A 19,636-nucleotide genomic window follows, 5' to 3' on the forward strand; every position below is an offset into this window, starting at 1 on the left:
ATACTATTAGCTAAAGAGTTTGGAGGGTTCAAAGAACTTAATCACATGTTTTACAAAACTTTTAGTAACAAATAATGAGTACGTGATTGTTACGTTCCGTCGTCTATGTTTGCATCCCCCTCCACATCCATGTCACCATCATCAGCGTCTGGTTGCATATCTGCAATAAACACACGGAGTAAATTAAACAACTGTTCATAGAAAAAAATAACTAAATTCACTAGATAACTGAGCCAAGTATTGTTCTGGTTGAATAAAACTTCAGATGGTTTGATGATGAAAGTTGTTGCAGTTAATAAAAAATACTATTTTATACTGAAACGTAGGCTTAAGAAAAGTGTCAAAATAATGCTAGAAAAGGATGGAAAAAATCAACACAAGAAGGTAAGCACACTCTGAAGAAATTATAAAGTGCATAACCAAAAGATCCCAAGAGCTTTATGTAAACAATCCTTTTAACTTTTCAATTTTTCAGTCTAAGGAAGATAATTAGGCAAGACTCCTTATTAATAATGACATTGCATAGGGGCAAAATAAATTTTTAGGTTAGATTTTAAACTACAACTCAATCCTTTTTTGGTTGAAATGGCTGTGAAAGTGAAATATTCTGTTTCTAGTGCAAACATTAGGGATTCTTGTGCATAATTTAACTTTTTCCCTTTTAAACCTGCTGTCCTCACAAAAATCCTAAGAAGCCTAGGTCCTTTTGCTCTATGTTACATCCTTTAACCTCAATTTTCAGAGATACCTGTGGATAGATTGATGACCTTGAAGTTGCAGCTTTTTTTGCTGCCGCCAATGCATATTATGTTGGGATTGTCAGGACACAAACTGAGACAGTGTAGTTCGCCCATGTTGGTCTGTTTAGTCTGCTTCAAATGAGGATTACTCTCCAACAAACTCCAAACTTTCACGGTTTCGTCCGTAGAACACGTTGTTATGCTGTCACCGCCAACAACAACCAGGCCTGAAAGTGAAGAAGGGTTGGTTTATGTTGCATTTTTGTATTGTAGGCATGTGTCCTACCTTCACATGCTACGATACTAGGAGCTAACCCGTTTTAAACATTGCCTCAGGCCTTGAAGGTTACTTAATTTTTTTGTGGTGTTTCCAGTCCAATTATTTGACAATAAAAGGTTATATTACCAGTTGTTGCCTTATAGTCCAAGTTTCGTTTTCAATGGATTATTATGGGCGGTTACTCAGCCATCATTTTATCTTACGACAATCTGATGGTAGCTATAATGTGCGTAATCCATTGAGGATGAATCTTGGACCATAAGGCGAGAACAGGTAGTTAAACCTTTATTTAGTTTCATTTAAGGTTACAGCATTATTATATAGCTTCCACTTTCCAGTCATTGGTGATTGGCGGGATTTGAACCCAACCCTTTAGAGCCCGAAGCCCAGATCTACCACTAGACCAGCTTGGTCCTCAAATTAAGAGTAGGTAGTAGTCATTCTGCTAGAAAAAGGCTGTTGTTAAAAACTAACAACTCCGTACAATTTATCTTGGAGATTTTTGTAGCTTAAGATTACATTTTAAAAAGTTTTAAGGAGACACAGGTTTTTTTTCCTATAAGTGCTGTAATACGAGATTGCGAAGGGGACGACTTACTCTAGACACCAGCAAATGGGGCTAGACACCACTTAAGTGTACCATTCAATATATCCTCTGTATCTAACTTCTCTGTGGCTATTGTATATGATAAATTCTTACCTGTTATTTCCTTATTGTGAGCTTTTACTTGCCAGACGACGCTGCCGTTGCGACAGTCCACAGCACATAATGTGCCATTGCTAGTTCCAACCTGCACATGCAAATAATGTTAGTCTCAATCAGTACTTGGTTAAAAATCTACAAAATAAAACAAAAATTGGCACATAAGGAGAAAATACAAAATAAGAAATTTGTTTACAAATTGATGTTGATTTAGGTTGGTTTTTATTGTTTTTTGGACTGGTTAGGATAGATCTTCCTAACTCAAATCTTGGTTGAAAAATGCTGTCAGTGACAGTAAAATATTCAAATTATTGTTTACAGTGTGAAGTGGTTCGGTTTCTTGCACCAAGATTTTCTCACTTAGGTAAGCTTGCTATTGCAAGAACAATCCTAAGTTTCATACAATAAGATTTGTTGGTATAAACAACTTTAACAGGGTACTTGGATTTGTATCCAACTTACCAAAGCATGGAACTGATTTGTGGGGTGCCAAGCTGTCTTCTCTACTTCTCCGTCTACCGTAGCCGTGATGAGAACCTCCTCCAGACGACAGTCCATCAATCTCAACTTACTGTCAACAATAACTGCTTTTGAAAGATTGGATTTTTGTGTTCATGGAGACGAGGAAAACATTATATAGTAACAAGTTAGGCGTCAGTTGTATTGTCATATGTAATTGCTGCTAGACATTTCACCCTTAGAATAGGCATCCTCAGTGGCTCGACTGACCCTCCACTGAGGATGATCCTTCTAAGGGTGACGACGCAGATGGTGCCGAAAACAACTATAATTTAACTTAACTATAGACACTAGCCACCAAAGCCTTCGTATGAAGATGATAATAACTAGTTGAATAAATTAATTGCTCCAAATACAGGGTGTTTACAAAAGAATGTTGATATTGGAAATGGTAATTGCTTGGGTCAAGTTAACTAAAAGTTGTATACGTCAAATTGAAGCTAAAATAAATAAGTTTTGTTTCCCATGTAGCGAAGGAAGAAACTTTGACCTTGGCATGCGCAAAACAGGTGCGCGGTGGTAGGCCGCCGTTTAAACTCAAACGCCAGTCGCCAGTACGATGTTTACGGCGCAACAGAAGGCACAGAGTGTAATCTGTAGTTCGCAGAGGTCAGATTGATTGTTAAATTAAACTAAATTTAAATCTACTTGATGATAAAAAATTTGACGCTGGTTTAGTGAGTTTTGTGGCACCATTGTTTTGAAAGGATCTTCACCTGGCGGGCTAAAAACAAAGTCGAAGAAATCCGAGAAATCTGCATCAGAAGCCCGAAAAAATCTATTGCCCTATGAACTCTTCAATTGATGAGATACCTTAGTTGACAATGCTGCAATGATGCAAATCTGTAAATTATTAATTTAAGATAGATTTAGTTGACACCATTCAATGTACAACACTGTACTTTATGAATAAAGCATATTTGATTTGATTTGATTTGACACTGCATGATGTTATCCGTAAAAGATTGAGTCTTTGTGCCTACAAAATTTGGTTGAGACATCAGACAAACCCGCCGATTGCAAGCGTACAGACTTTGCCAGTTTTAAGCTCATAGATCATTGATAAAAATCTGAATTTTATTAAATTGTTCCGAATTTTATCAAAGAGAATACTTTGTTCTTTTCCCTTCAAATTGACGTATAAATTGTTTATTTATCTTTAATAGTCCCTGAGCAAAGGCCCGGGTAAACTTTGTATGATTGTTAATTAAGCTCAAAAGGGTAAGCTGTTTAACTAAAAACATTTACCAGTCACACGATCCAGCCATGAGTATGTTAACTTCTGTTGGGTGCCACTGTAGCGTTTGTACTTTCTCTTCAAAATCCTTAAACTGAGTAGCAGCTTTGGCGGTGGCGAGGTCCCATAGAAGAACTGTCCGATCAACTGAACCACTTGCCAAAATATGTCTGTAGACAAATCATACATTTGAACCTCATAAGTATATCTACAGTAAAATTATTTTATATCAATACAAAAATATAGTTAAAATATTAAAATTTCTTAAATTCATAAATGGAAAACAATTAAGAATTTTATTGGTAGTAGCTGGGTCATAAAGTGGTTAGTGTTGTCAGAAGGTTGCCAATTTAAATGGGAGAGAAGAAAGACAATTTCAAGTTTTGTATGTTCCTAGATGATTCCAAACTAATCCCAGGTGTAATTTTAATTGGGATTCCAATGAACTGTCCTAAGTATTATAGAATCAGCTGGTTTTCGTCAGTACTCAATAACAAAGCATTAACAATTATCTCACCATTTCACACTCATAACTTTTTCATGTAACATATGACAACAGTCTAGGTAACCGAATGGTTATAGTCTTCGCCTTTAAATCTGAAGGTCGCTGGTTGGAATCCCAGCGAGATCGTTTCCAGACCCAGGTGCCATTTCTCATTGGGCAGTGAATTAACAATGCTATCTAAAAAAATGGTTGACGATACATAGTAACAAGACTGTTTAAACCGTCCCTTAATATGCCACTGGCGTATAAAACACACATAAAAAACAGAGTCTTAAACTTACGGCATTTTAGTGTTCCATGCGAGGTCCAGTACAGCATCTCGATGTCCGTGATTGCGGTGTCGATCTTTCTTCCTCCTGGAGAAACGACCGAGCTTAACAGTTGGCTCCAGAATGTTCACCAGGTCTAAGTTCCAGATTGTGATTTCCGGGGTCATTCCACCCATTGCAAGATAGTTTCCTGTATGCAGTTGATAGTGTACACAAAACATACTACTTGATATCTGACTACATTATTTTGAAGTTCAATTAGGAGGAATGAAATATCAAATTTTATCTTAAGTATCTGAATACCATAAACAGTCCGGAATTTTGTTTCAAGAGAGATAGTACATATACATTTCATCTTCCTACTTTTTCTTACCACGATTTTTGGCAAAAAGCTGTTTTGTTACGATGTAATCAGTAACAAACTATAATGAACGTTAGTTTAAAAAACAATCAAAAGTTCCCGCCAATCTCAAATGGCTCTTATCAATGTAAATACTGTGACCTTGTTAGTTTAGAACCTACCAAAAACTAAGGTTATTCTTGTTGAAGAAAATATATAATCGGTCTCTTAGGAAAACTATTTCTGTATTGTGGAATCGCCTCCACTAAAATCCACGTGACAAATAAAATTTAATAGTTACAAATTCAATGATAGATCTTGAGTTTAGTATGGGTTATTAAAGAAACAAAAATAAGTAGCTTACCTGATGATGGTGATCCTGGAATATTACTCAGCCATTCTAAGGCCAACGGAACAGTAGGAAGGACTATATCGTGGTGAACGTATAAATCATTGTCTTCCTCGTTGTATACTGCCAAGAAAAATACTTATTTTATATATCTTATGAATAAAAAAATATTTATAAACAGATTAAGGGACGTGTAAATGAAGATTAAGCAAACTAGGCCTATATTCTACTTATAAAATTATAGGTAGATATATGTTGATAAAGATTACAATACAATAAAACTTAACGTTCAAAAAAGGACAATGATGATGAGTTTTAAGTAGCCGAGCAACTGAGTCGCTACAGTTGCTCACTTAGTAGGCCTAATCAGAAAGTTGCTGGTTCTAACCTAGAAGTTAGTAGCTTTTTAAAACATAGAAATGCTTCAGAAAAATCAAGCTGAGCTATTAAATGTAACTTAATGTCATTTAATATGTCGATTTGTCCCAACTCTCTTTTTCCATAACTATTTCCAATATATGAAATCCCCAATAATGGGAAAATTTAAATCTGAACAGTGTTTACAATCCTAAGCTACAAAATCTACGGATTTTGTTTGCAAACTTAAAAAATTCATATTTATTAAACATGAAAACAATTTTCATAAAGGTAGTTTGGAATCTTTATTAATCAGTAAAAGTGACTTTTTAATAAAAAAGTTTAAAATTTTGTAGTCTAATATTAAACGGTTTACCATAAACTTCCAAGACACTTATGTCGCCAGTAACGTGACCAACCGCTATCAAGTTATCGTTTGGTTTGATTTCGTCATCTTCTTTATCTGAGTCATTTTCTTCTCCTTCCTGTTCTTCCGTATCAAGATCTTCATCGTCCAAAGATATCAGTCCTCCGATACCAGCTAAATCTTCAATTTCTAAAAAAAATTTTACTATCTCATTCAAAGTTTTAATTTAAGGTTATTCTATGTCGTCATGATTTAACAAAAGTAGTCTATACTATCAAAATATAATGCTTTTAAACAATATTAAAAACTAAAAACCATCCTTACATTGCCTATTTATTTTTTACTATTGAATCAGGGTTCCTACTAAAACCAGCAATACCATCAACAAGATAAAATACAAAATAAATAAAACAAGCAGGATTTTCCAAAATAAAAATGATTAGGCCTATTGCATCCAAGATTTAGCAGGGTATTTAAAATCGGGATGTTGGACCCTGGCTAAGAATCAGCTGATCTCAGTCGGTAACAAACTGCACAAAAAGCACCTCACTCCATTCTTCATTCATAACTCACTCATATTCAGATTTTTTAAACCAGCACAAGGCCAGTGTTTAATTATATAATGATAAAAGGCAATATTACCATCATCTTTATCGTAATCCTCCATGCCGAACTGGTCTTCATCTGTGTTCTGAGGCACGTCAGTTTTATCCGCATTTTTCACACTCCCAGCAAAACCTCTGTATAAACGTATGCTTAGAATTAACAACCAAGACATGTAAGTCTATAGCGCCTCGTTTTCCTCGTCACAAACAGATGAGAACCTTTTTAGAGAAGGAGTGGGGGACATGACGTCCCTCTTCTCTTGAGGGAACACCTTTACCGTAACGAGACGATATGATTCCAGGAGCGTAATTGATAGCTTCTCAGACTGTTGTTCAGGAGGTCTCCAGTTCAAATATTGCCTTAATCTTATAATTAAAAAGTTATTTTTATAACTAAAAAATTATCAAATAAATAGTTTTTCTTAAATCAACGTGAGGGGCTCTCCCACAATCCCCCACTCCTTCGCAGAAAAGGTTCTCATCAGTTCCGGACGAGGAAAATGAGACGCTAGTTATGTAAGTCTAGATAGTTCTAAAGTTGTTATTATCAAGGTAATAACAACTTGGAATGGCTAAGAAAAAAAAAATAGGCCTACCTCAAGCCTGCTTTACTATTGGGGTAAATTAATAATAAATATTATAAATGTGTGTTAGGATATCAATATAAGTTATCGTTTATCAACTGAGTTAGAAAATTTGCAAAAAGTATTGTAAGAAATGTATTGGTTTCGAGGGTTACTTGATCCTGTATAGGCCTATCCCAGTCCTTCCCCCTTGTACATGTAAGGAACGGCTACTAGGAGGTCAGGAATTGTGGATATTTATAGGCATGCACGGTGAATGCAATGCTCTCTGGTGTGGTTTAATGTCCGCACTAGTGAGTACTACAACCCTCCGCAGTACTATCCTGATAATTAGACCAATTCGTTAATTACAAGGAAAATATGTGGTTCGGATTCCACTAATGTAGGTCCCTTAGTTGCCATTAACTGTATGGGCTATTTAACAGATGTGTCTATAGAACATGTCGGTCTTGGACACTAACAAGACTACAAGTTCACGTTACTCATTCTTCACTCATAATTGGGTTAAAATATGAACATAGTGGCGTCGCCATCTTGAATAATTAATATAATTGATGGGAGCAACAAATAAACATATTTTGCCACAGTCAACGAGCCAAATTCTTTATTAGACTGAATAAGGAATTGATCTTTACCCAAACATACACAGAAAATGTGTGTTTCATCAATGTAGGTAGGTAATAAAACAAAAACTACAAATCTCAAAATTTCTACTGTGTCAAAGGTTACTTTTGTTACATTGTTCGACTGAAAACAAAATAAGGATAATAAGGCTAAACTTTGCAGGCTACTTACAAAATGTCACTTTTTGCTTTATCAACCAGTCCCTTTAATTCATCTTTACTGAGCTGTACCTAAAAGCAAACAAACACCGGTTTAGTTACAACCCTCTTGCAAAAGATAAAATTTGAAAAAAAATCATACTCCTCTTATTATCTTGAAGCAATAGCAATTCGGTGGGGTTTAGCCACAAATCAATATTACAAACAAATTAGAACTAGCCTAGGTAAAAAGATTGATAAAAGAAACCAACTTGCAGTAAGAATAAACTTCAATGATTTATGTTGTCCTTTTTTCAATAGTTCAGTAGTACAGTTTCACAGAGAACTCATGATGAATGAAAATATCGATAGATTAATCGATATATCAAATGAAATAATCGAATAAAAATATCGATTGATATTTTCATTCGGTTGTTTTTGACAACAGATGTGAAAGTTCCCCCCTCCCCCCCGGTATATTGTAGGTTCTATACGGAACAGTACACAATAAACACATCCCTTAACTTGAGAGGATGGATCTACAATCGAGTTTATTTTTTAATTTCTCTCTCAACACCATTTTACAAACAATACATGAATATATAGAGATGTTTTTTTTTATACATCACAAAAGTGCTAATGTAACAATAACTATAACAATAGATAGTATAACATTAGGCTAACAAAGAGATTTGAACGTAATCACAATAATAATAAATAGCAACAATTTTTACTAGATACATGTAACTTAAATGCGAGTGCTTAACCCTTCCATAGAACGGGAAAAAATTATAGGAAAAAATATAATATATATACTCTTATTTGTCTTTTGTTATACAAGTATACATAAAATAAACACAGTGGAACACTTCATACCATCAAAATAATCCCGTCCTTTAATCGCCAAAGACTTAGGCGGATATATCCGTCACCCTTCCGGGAAGGGTTAAGTTACAAACAATCCCAGGTAATATCGAGAATGAAGAACAAAAGAACTAAGAAAAGGTGTGATTGATAGGGAACCTGTTGATGATAGGCCTAGTGGCCTAGTGCCTGACTCTGACTACATTGACAATCCATAAACAGCTAATGACAGGGATACAAAATAACAGCAGAACTACAACAAAAGGGCAATATTTAAATTTACAAAATTACTGTTGCTAATTACTAACTGGAGACAAAATTAGGCTAGTATAGAGAAATTGAGATTTCAAGCAAATGCTTGTATGCTTACCACTTCAGGTTTTGCTTTTGCAACTCCACGTTTAATCCATTTGGAACAAGGAATAAAATTGTGTTCCATTTCCCCTTATAAAAAGAGATAAGTTTAACAATGGTTTAACACACTTTTAGTTTTCAACCAATGTAGAATGAAAGAGGTTAGAATTTGAACGGTGCAGACGACTTTTAGGTTAATGTTTATTTACAATTTTATTACCATACCATGTGCCATGTGATTGTCAGGGCAGCCAACTCACTTGCAATTTGTTACCAATGTATTGTATGTTGTACTGTTCTTGATGAATAGTTTGACTATTAATAGTGGGTAGGGTGTCATACCGGGATAGCGGAATTTAACCTCCTAACGTCACAAACAAGGGGGTAAAATTCCGGCCGCGAACTTTTGAGCTACACAGCATCAGTCCAATAAATTAAAGGCAGAATTAAACGTATATTTTCACGGTTGTGAATTTAATCAGAACACATGTCAAATTATAAAACCTAGAGTGTATGGACCAGAAATTTATCCCCGGAATTTTTCCCTATTCATGAGGTCAGCTCAAAATGTACAGCCCGGATTTTTACCCCCGGAATTTTACCCCCGGTCAGATATAGAAATTAGTAAGAATAATTAATTCTTACTTAAACCACGGCCGCCTTAATCAAAACTGATATAAGAAAATTAATTATTCTCACAAAATCTTCTATATCTGCATAGGAGGTAAAATTCCGGGGGTAAAAATCCGGGGTAAAAATCTGTGGGGTAAAATCCAGGCCGTACACCTATATGTTGCCTGAACCATAGATAAAACATACTCCCCTGAACGTAGTTATATGGACAGTGGGTAAAATTACTTAAATTCTGGTTTTTCTACTAATCTAATTTTTTCACGCTAAATTTTCATTAAACTCCCAAATCTGCGGGGGTGAAATTCCGCCAACGAACAAACTTGAGAGTAATAATGTTGAGATTGTAGCACAACGGATTGAGTTATCAAATAATTAAATAACTTACGTCATCAATCCATAAATTGCTGTGGAGTACGCGTTTCAACCATCAGGTCACCCTCAGTGCTCAGGTAACTACGTCATAGTGTCGTCAGCTTTGCCCAGGGGGTGAAATTCTAGAGGGATAAAATTCCGGCAACCCGTCATACTATACTTTATAGTGGCATAGTTTATAATTTAGAATTTGATCCATTAACTCTTGAAAATGCTGCATAGCATATATGGGAAAATTTAAATGGTTACATAACTTAAAGTCGTATAAATGTGGCATAGCTTATAACGGGTTTTGTTAAAATGTGGCATAGCTTATATTAGTATAGCTCAACTGCTTAAATGTGCTGCAGCTTATAAAATCACGTTTGTTACATACTCCAAAAACATGACTTAAGCTTATAATAATGCACGGGAATTATGTCATTGTGGGTGGGACAGCTAACTGATCCTTAGTCTTGTTATACAAACAAATTATCGTATTTATAATGGTTTAAATACCTGCATTCAGTAATCCAAATTCCAAATTGCTGCTTGTGGCAACTATCGTTTCAGTTCACAGGGAACCATCTTCAGGCCGTACAAGGCGTCGTTACTCACCTTAGTATATGAAGGTCATCATTTAATAACTATACATAGAACACACACGAAAACGCACATTGATAGACGAACATTTAACATTAAAAAAGCCGAGTACTTGGGGACACGAGACAGGTGACGTGACCGGGTGGAAGTTGCAGCTCGAACTATTTTTTCCATCCGTTCAAATTCACATATATCTCTCGGACAAAGAAAATATCCTTCCGAGGGGGGTTCGTATTATTTCGTATTTCTTATTCCTACCTAATTAATCGCTGCAATGAGTTATGTAGGCTATGACTCGTAAGACACCCATAAGAGGAGGCCTCTTATGAATGTATGTTCATAATAGCATTTTCTTTTTAACGTGTGCTTACTCGAGAGTCAGTACACTTAATTTTCATTTAAAATTTACTTAAGCGTAACCATATACGAAACAAAAATCAAATCATGTAGTGATATTTCTTTCACAAATTATGCTATCAAAATACTATACTCAATGATCATACGTTTCATACCAGAGACTTATTTTTCTTGAGGACTGTCGCTTTGCTTCTGTCGATTTGTCCGTTGTCGTTGTCACGTCGTCCGTTGTTCGTGCTTGTCCGTGCTTGTCCTTAACCGTCGTGAAGTTAGCGGCTCTTTTCATCGGCGCTTTTTCGGTTTGTAATAGATGTGGGTTGGTACGCCTGCGGACGCCACAAACGTGTTTTGCAGGGATGTCGGAAACACAAATCAATGAAAATACGATGCTAAATGATGTTTATATATTTATATAATGTCAATAATACATTGATAAAACGTGTATACAAGTTAAAACTAATTAATTGACGTATTTTAAAAGGCATATTTGAGACCGTACTGTACATTATACGTAGCTAAGGCTTAACATAACGCGAACAATTAAAACTCCGAACATAAAAAGTGCATAATCTTTTTTCCCAAGCCCATCACATCAACTTTGAGCAATTCTAATGGTAATACACAATGTGTAGAATACTCAGTATACATATGATTGCGGCAGTCCAGTGAATTACGAAGTTATATGGCAAAATGTATATGGTTGATAGGAACTCGCATCAGGAAAAGTGCACAATCTTTTTCCTAAGCCCATCACATCAACTTTGAGGTATTCTAATGGTAGTGTACAATATGTAGAATACTCAGTATAAATATGATCGAGGCAGTCCAGTAAATTACGAAGTTATATGGCAAAATGTATATGGTTGATAGGAACTCGCATCAGGAAAAGTGCACATTCTTTTTCCTGAGCCCATCACATCAACTTTGAGGTATTCTAATGGTAATATACAATGTGTAGAATACTCAGTATAATTATGATTGCGGCAGTCCAGTGAATTACGAAGTTATATGGCAAAATGTATATGGTTGATAGGAACTCGCATCAGGAAAAGTGCACAATCTTTTTCCTAAGCCCATCACATCAACTTTGATGTATTCTAATGCTAATATACAATGTATAGAATAATCAGTATGAGTATGATTGCGGCAGTCCAGTGAATTACGAAGCTATAAGGCAAAATCTATATGGTCGATAGGAATTTGCGTCAGGAAAAGTGCACAATCTTTTTCCTAAGCCCATCACATCAATTTTGAGGTATTCTAATGGTAATATACAATGTTTAGAATAATCAGTATGAGTATGATTGCGGCAGTCCAGTGAATTACGAAGTAATATGGCAAAATGTATATGGTTGATAGGAACTCGCATCAGGAAAAGTGCACAATCTTTTTCCTGAGCCCATCACATCAACTTTGAGGTATTCTAATGCTAATATACAATGTGTAGAATACTCAGTATAATTATGATTGCGGCAGTCCAGTGAATTACGAAGTTATATGGCAAAATGTATATGGTTGATAGGAACTCGCATCAGGAAAAGTGCACAATCTTTTTCCTAAGCCCATCACATCAACTTTGATGTATTCTAATGCTAATATACAATGTATAGAATAATCAGTATGAGTATGATTGCGGCAGTCCAGTGAATTACGAAGCTATAAGGCAAAATCTATATGGTCGATAGGAATTTGCGTCAGGAAAAGTGCACAATCTTTTTCCTAAGCCCATCACATCAATTTTGAGGTATTCTAATGGTAATATACAATGTTTAGAATAATCAGTATGAGTATGATTGCGGCAGTCCAGTGAATTACGAAGTAATATGGCAAAATGTATATGGTTGATAGGAACTCGCATCAGGAAAAGTGCACAATCTTTTTCCTAAGCCCATCACATCAACTTTGAGGTATTCTAATGCTAATATACAATGTATAGAATAATCAGTATAAATATGATTGAGGCAGACCAGTGATTTACGAAGCTATAAGGCAAAGTGTATATGGTTGATAGGAACTCGCATCAGGAAAAGTGCACAATCTTTTTCCTAAGCCCATCACATCAACTTTGAGGTATTCTAATGGTAATATACAATGTGTAGAATAATCAGTATGAGTATGATTGCGGCAGTCCAGTGAATTACAAAACTATAAGGCAAAATCTATATGGTTGATAGGAATTTGCGTCAGGAAAAGTGCACAATCTTTTTCCTAAGCCCATCACATCAACTTTGAGGTATTCTAATGGTAATATACAATGTGTAGAATAATCAGTATGAGCATGATTGCGGCAGTCCAGTAAATTACGAAGTTATATGGCGAAATGTATATGGTTGATAGGAACTCGCATCAGGAAAAGTGCACAATCTTTTTCCTAAGCCCATCACATCAACTTTGAGGTATTCTAATGGTAATATACAATGTGTACAATAATCAGTATGAGTATAATTGCGGCAGTCCAGTAAATTACGAAGTTATATGGCAAAATGTATATGGTTGATAGGAACTCGCATCAGGAAAAGTGCACAATCTTTTTCCTGAGCCCATCACATTAACTTTGAGGTATTATAATGGTAATATACAATGTGTAGAATAATCAGTATGAGTATGATTGCGGCAGTCCAGTAAATTACGAAGTTATATGGCAAAATGTATATGGTTGATAGGAACTCGCATCAGGAAAAGTGCACAATCTTTTTCCTGAGCCCATCACATCAACTTTGAGTTTTTCTAATGGTAATATACAATGTGTAGAATAATCAGGGTAAATATGATTGCGGCAGTCCAGTGAATTACGAAGCTATAAGGCAAAATCTATATGGTTTATAGGAATTTGCGTCAGGAAAAGTTTCGGTTTGTAATAGATGTGGGTTGGTACGCCTGCGGACGCTACAAACGTGTTTTGCAGGGATGTCGGAAACACAAATCAATGACAATACGATGCGAAATGATGTTTTTATATTTATATAATGTCAATTATACATTGATAAAACGTGTATACAAGTTAAAACTAATTAATTAACGTATTTTAAAAGGCATATTTGAGACCGTACTGTACATTATACGTAGCTTAGGCTTAACATAACGCGATCAATTAAAACTCCGAACATAAAAAGTGCATAATCTTTTTTCCCAAGCCCATCACATCAACTTTGAGCTATTCTAATGGTAATATACAATGTTTAGAATAATCAGTATGAGTATTATTGCGGCAGTCCAGTAAATTACGAAGTTATATGGCAAAATGTATATGGTTGATAGGAACTCGCATCAGGAAAAGTGCACAATCTTTTTCCTAAGCCTATCACATCAACTTTGAGGCATTCTAATGCTAATATACAATGTGTAGAATACTCAGTATAAATATGATTGAGGCAGTCCAGTGAATTACGAAGCTATAAGGCAAAATCTATATGGTTGATAGGAATTTGCGTCAGGAAAAGTGCACAATCTTTTTCCTAAGTCCATCACATCAACTTTGAGGTATTCTAATGGTAATATACAATGTGTAGAATAGTCAGTATAAATATGATTGAGGCAGACCAGTAAATTACGAAGTTATCTGGCAAAATGTATATGGTTGACCTAACTATTCAATAATCATGCTCTAACCACACGATCACCGGCGATAGGATAGATTGCGTCAGGAAAAGTGCACAATCTTTTTCCTAAGTCCATCACATCAACTTTGAGGTATTCTAATGGTAATATACAATGTGTAGAATAGTCAGTATAAATATGATTGAGGCAGACCAGTAAATTACGAAGTTATCTGGCAAAATGTATATGGTTGACCTAACTATTCAATAATCATGCTCTAACCACACGATCACCGGCGATAGGATAGATTGCGTCAGGAAAAGTGCACAATCTTTTTCCTAAGTCCATCACATCAACTTTGAGGTATTCTAATGGTAATATACAATGTGTAGAATAGTCAGTATAAATATGATTGAGGCAGACCAGTAAATTACGAAGTTATCTGGCAAAATGTATATGGTTGACCTAACTATTCAATAATCATGCTCTAACCACACGATCACCGGCGATAGGATAGATGAATACCCATACATCTATCCTCTCGCCTGTGATCGTGTGGTTCATTGAGGTAAGTGAGTTTACTTTACTCAAGGAAGCCTTAAATGTCTAATGGTAGTCCATCATAATATTATTATGGTATAACGTCTTATTCGTCTGTTGTTTATAACATATTACCATAAACTAACAAACTTAGCGTAGGGAAAAAAGATTTAATTCAACCAAGGTCAGGGGCTTCATAAGGAAGTGTTGAAATTGAAAACGGCGCCACGCCCGGCTTGGAATTTCTCCCCGAGACTACAAAAAAAGTATGAAATACATGGGCTGACGGGGCCGTCTCACAGCTTTGATCTAGCGCTGACCGACATGGTTTCGCTCCCGTCCCTACTTTCTCTCCCTATAGTGTCACCGTGCGAACACCTGTTAACAACCAACCCTTAAGGAAAACCCGAGACAGCGGCATCTCTTTGACGTTCGTTGACCTTCGTAGCTGCTAGCCAAGAATTTACAACCCCAGACATATTTCGGCGTTTTCCAAAGACGACCTCCTTAGCTCTCAGTCCATCAGAAGAGGTCGGTAACAAGGTTATAAATATAAATTCACATTGATTTATTCGTCATTACAGTTTTTGCAATCATGACAAAATAATAGAATATTTGTCGGTTTTCCCAATTTGAATACATTTGTCCAGTCTCTGTACGATCAAACTCGTATTTAACTGTAATCAAATAAAAACAAAACTAATTCATTTATTTAAATTCAATCAAGTCGTTTTATTTAGGTTAGTGAACACCAACATCACTTCGTATATAAACCACGTTTAGGGCTCAGGATTCAGAATAGTAACTAATATATAAACTAACTTAAAAGGTTTTGACGAAAACAATGCCAACGTAACTTTTGCCGGTAGCAATAGGCTGCGTTTGGAAATATTGATATATATGGAATAAGTTACTGAAATATAATTCAATGAACTATGTGTAAACTTCAATATTGATACTACTGTATATGAAAAATCAAAATCAAGTAGTTTATCAAGAATTGAACTTATCTCAAAGTAGTTCAATACATCATAAACAACACGGTGACTGACCAATTTTATGTTTAATTTTTATTTTAATATCTTTTATTGGTAAGTACATATTTTGTATCCCATATCACTGGAAACGGGATACAAAATATATCCTTACCAATCATTACAAGCAATACATGCTTTTAAGGCGACAACATACGGTTCAATAATGAAATTGTTGTCTACCATTTTTGGGTGAAGGTTGAATGCTGCGATAGCACCCTAGCCAACGTTAGTGATCAATTCAGTGATTCAGTCACACACAATGGAACATTAGAACAAGAACACAACCAGTGTTTCCATCCGCAAGAAAAAAATATCCCTGGGCCAACGTCAAAAAATCCCTAGTTATCCCTAGTCCGTGTTCTAATAATCCCTCCAATTATCCCTCTTCATCTAATCTAGATAACTAATTTTTTTTTGCAGCAATACCAATGGATATCATGTATAGCCATCTAAAATATGGTAACTGGTGATATTATTCTTCAATATCCCATATTATTTATAAAGTAATACTATATAAAAAACATTATTGCACCATTACACGGCCATCTTTGACTCCAGGCAGGCCGCGGCATAGTAGAATTGGCAACGTTGCAAGTACCGTAGTATTGTTTAACGCCAGACGTCCCATAACTTAACACGGAAATAAAACATAATATAGAATCGGAAACCAAAACAATATAAATTGAAATTCTATTTCTGTACCTTCAATGTGGAGTCAACATTTTCATAGCCCATAACCAAAAAATACATAAATACTGTATCATTAGTTTAGCGTTCTCCAAACAAACACCTTTTACAACACTATACTTGCAACGTTGCCACTTCGAAGGCCGCGGCCTCCGGCTTGAAATTAAAGGTAGCCGTGATTAAAAACTGTCTATGTGGTACAAAACAAGATGAATGTCATTTTCATTTTCATTTTCATTTTCCACGGCAATGCCATTTACCAATGTCATTTTTTTTATTAACTAAAAAATGAAACAAATAGTTATTTTAAAAATTTTATAAAATAATAATTTTTATTTATAAGTATTCACAATTGTTTCGAAAATATTACTCGAGTGTCCAAATACAGTAATCTAGATCCGCCATTCCATTCCACCGACCGACTCCAGTCCTTCCCTTGTTTCGTGCAGTGTTGGCTGTTACTCTTCCCCTTGTGTGTTCCGACTTCCGAGTCCGACTTTGAAACACTACGTCACTACCACTACCTACAACCATAGATAAAACATACTCCTTGAGGAGAATCTTTTATCTATGCTACAATCGATTTGTTACCAACATCTAGGGGAAAATAGTACCTATAATCAATGTGTTATCAATACCTTGCAAAATTAGCCAAAATAGGTCCTAAACGTTGTTGAAATACAGCCATAATGTATTATTTTATCAATATTTCAATTTTATAATGTCAAAGGCCTGAAATCCCTAGAAAATCTAAAAAATCCGTCAATTTCGTTGATTATCCCTAGTTATCCCTCGATCCCTTTTCAATCCCTCGAAGGCCCTAAATATCCCTAGAAAGGGATTTTTATCCCTCAAATGGAAACACTGCTATATACCCTGCAGTAAACTCGTTGCAGAGAGTCAACTGTCGCCGTCAGTTAGTATTTAGTTTTCAAAATCGAAAATAAATGGTAGTTTAGATTCAGATTGACGAGTCCCACCGTTGCTTCACACTTGTACTTGACTTGTGTCTGTGTTGTGTTGTCAGCGAAGCGACACTGACAGAACAGTAGTGATGCAGTGTTTCCATCCGCAAGAAAAAAATATCCCTGGGCCAACGTAAAAAAATCCCTAGTTATCCCTAGTCCGTGTTCTAATAATCCCTCCAATTATCCCTCTCCATCAAATCTAGATAACTTCTTATTTTTGCAGCAATACCCAGCAATACCAATGGATATCATGTATAGCCACCTAAAATATGGTAACTGGTGATATTATTCTTCAATATCCCATATTATTTATAAAGTAATACTAAATAAAAAACATTTTTGCACCATTAATACCACGGCCATCTTTAACTCCAGGCAGGCCGCAGCCTTGTAGAATTGGCAACGTTGCAAGTACCGTAGTATTGTTTAGCGCCAGACGTCCCATAAGTTAACATATTTTTTTTTTTTTTTTTTTTTAAAGAGGTTGGCGGCCTCTTTTAACCTTGCATTTGCCCGTCCACATAGACTACAGATCTGTGCGTGGAACGTATCCAGCAAAGCAAGGGGTGAGCCGGTACAGTACAAAGGTGAACTGTACTGATAAAAGTTAGTGGCAGTGACCAGGATCCGAACCCACGACACTGCTGCCATGGGCCCGAAGTCCGCGACGCTACCGACTGAGCCACCGACTCACCAAACATAGAAATAAAACATAATATAAAATCGAAAACAAAAACAATATAAATTTAAAATCTATTTCTATACATTCAATGTATAGTCGACATTTTCATAGCTCAGTAACCAAGCTTTCGTATTCTTAAAAAAATACATAATTATCATTAGCTTAGCGTTCTCCAAACAAACACCTTTTACAACACACTATACTTGCAACGTTGCCACTTAGAGGCCGCGGCCTCCGGCCTGGAATTAAAGGTAGCCGTGAATAAAAACTGTCTATGTGGTACAAAACAAGATTAATTAACTAAAAAATGAAACAAATAGTTATTTTTTAAATTTATAAACTAATAATTTTCATTTACAGTATAAGTATTTACAATTGTTTCAAAAATATTACTCAAGTGTCCAAATTTCAAACTTAATAGTCTTTTTCAAACATGGCCACCATGCCTCAAAAAACATCGCAGAAATCACCGGCAAACAAAATCAAAACGAAACAATCATTCGATATTGACACAGGGCACAGGGCTAAGAAACAAAATAGGCCTACAGTATAATCTAGAACCGCCATTCCATTCCACCGACCGACTCCAGTCCTTCGCTTGTTTCGTGCAGTGTTGGCTGTTACTCTCCCCCTTGTGTGTTCCGACTTAGAAACACTACGTCACTACCACTACCTACAACCATAGATAAAACATACTCCTTGAGGAGTATCTTTTATCTATGCTACAATCGATTTGTTACCAAAACCTAGGGAAAAAGTAGTATAATCAATACTACCTTGCAAAATTAACCAAAATAGGTCCTTAACGTTGTTGAAATACAGCCATAATGTATTATTTTATCAATATTTCAATTTTATAATGTCAAAGGCCTGAAATCCCTAGAAAATCTAAAAAATCCTCCAATTTCGCTGATTATCCCTAGTTATCCCTCAATCCCTTTTCAATCCCTCGAAGGCCCTAAATATCCCTAGAAAGGGATTTTTATCCCTCAAATGGAAACACTGAACACAACAGATCGCTCTGAAACGACCGTTGGATAATATTTTTAAATATTGCCATTGCCACTGACTGACTGATCTGGGCCGCGCTCTACTGGTTCATGTTTGAACTACTGTACGTCCACGTGGCTCGTGGCGGTTGGCATGGCAACATGAACATACCTACACAGCCATACAGTCACAGTCACACACACAACGAGAAACTCGCAATCAGCCTGGACCCGGCTTCCTGTTCCTACCAAAATTCCGATATAACTCAGTTTTCTAGATACTTACTACGCCTTGTTAATGTTAACTAGTGTATCTGTTTCTTTAATTCGAGCAATTGCTAAGTATTACAGCACAGGCGTTATTTTAAAACAAATAATAGTTATAATTTATGACTTTAAAAAAAAAAGATTCGACTTA

At 35.7% G+C, this 19,636-nt stretch overlaps 1 protein-coding gene across 1 annotated transcript; it reads right to left on the reverse strand.

Annotated features, from left to right (window-relative positions):
* Nucleotides 1-48: 48 nt before the first annotated feature.
* LOC128992371 (periodic tryptophan protein 1 homolog) lies at nucleotides 49-9,021 on the reverse strand. Its single transcript, XM_054415921.1, has 11 exons — nucleotides 8,851-9,021; nucleotides 7,651-7,709; nucleotides 6,309-6,406; nucleotides 5,676-5,855; nucleotides 4,958-5,065; nucleotides 4,266-4,443; nucleotides 3,491-3,649; nucleotides 2,186-2,294; nucleotides 1,721-1,811; nucleotides 749-967; nucleotides 49-160 (listed from the first exon to the last, which is right to left on the reverse strand). Exons 1-11 carry the CDS (start codon nucleotides 8,917-8,919, stop codon nucleotides 90-92), a joined length of 1,341 nt encoding a protein of 446 aa, XP_054271896.1. The 5' UTR covers nucleotides 8,920-9,021; the 3' UTR covers nucleotides 49-89.
* Between the last annotated feature and the right edge of the window lie 10,615 nt (nucleotides 9,022-19,636).

The sequence above is a fragment of the Macrosteles quadrilineatus genome, unplaced genomic scaffold, assembly GCF_028750875.1.
Source record: "Macrosteles quadrilineatus isolate MER2022 unplaced genomic scaffold, UCM_ALF_1.0 Scaffold_4__1_contigs__length_99947679, whole genome shotgun sequence".
Classification (NCBI taxonomy): Eukaryota; Metazoa; Arthropoda; class Insecta; order Hemiptera; family Cicadellidae; genus Macrosteles; species Macrosteles quadrilineatus.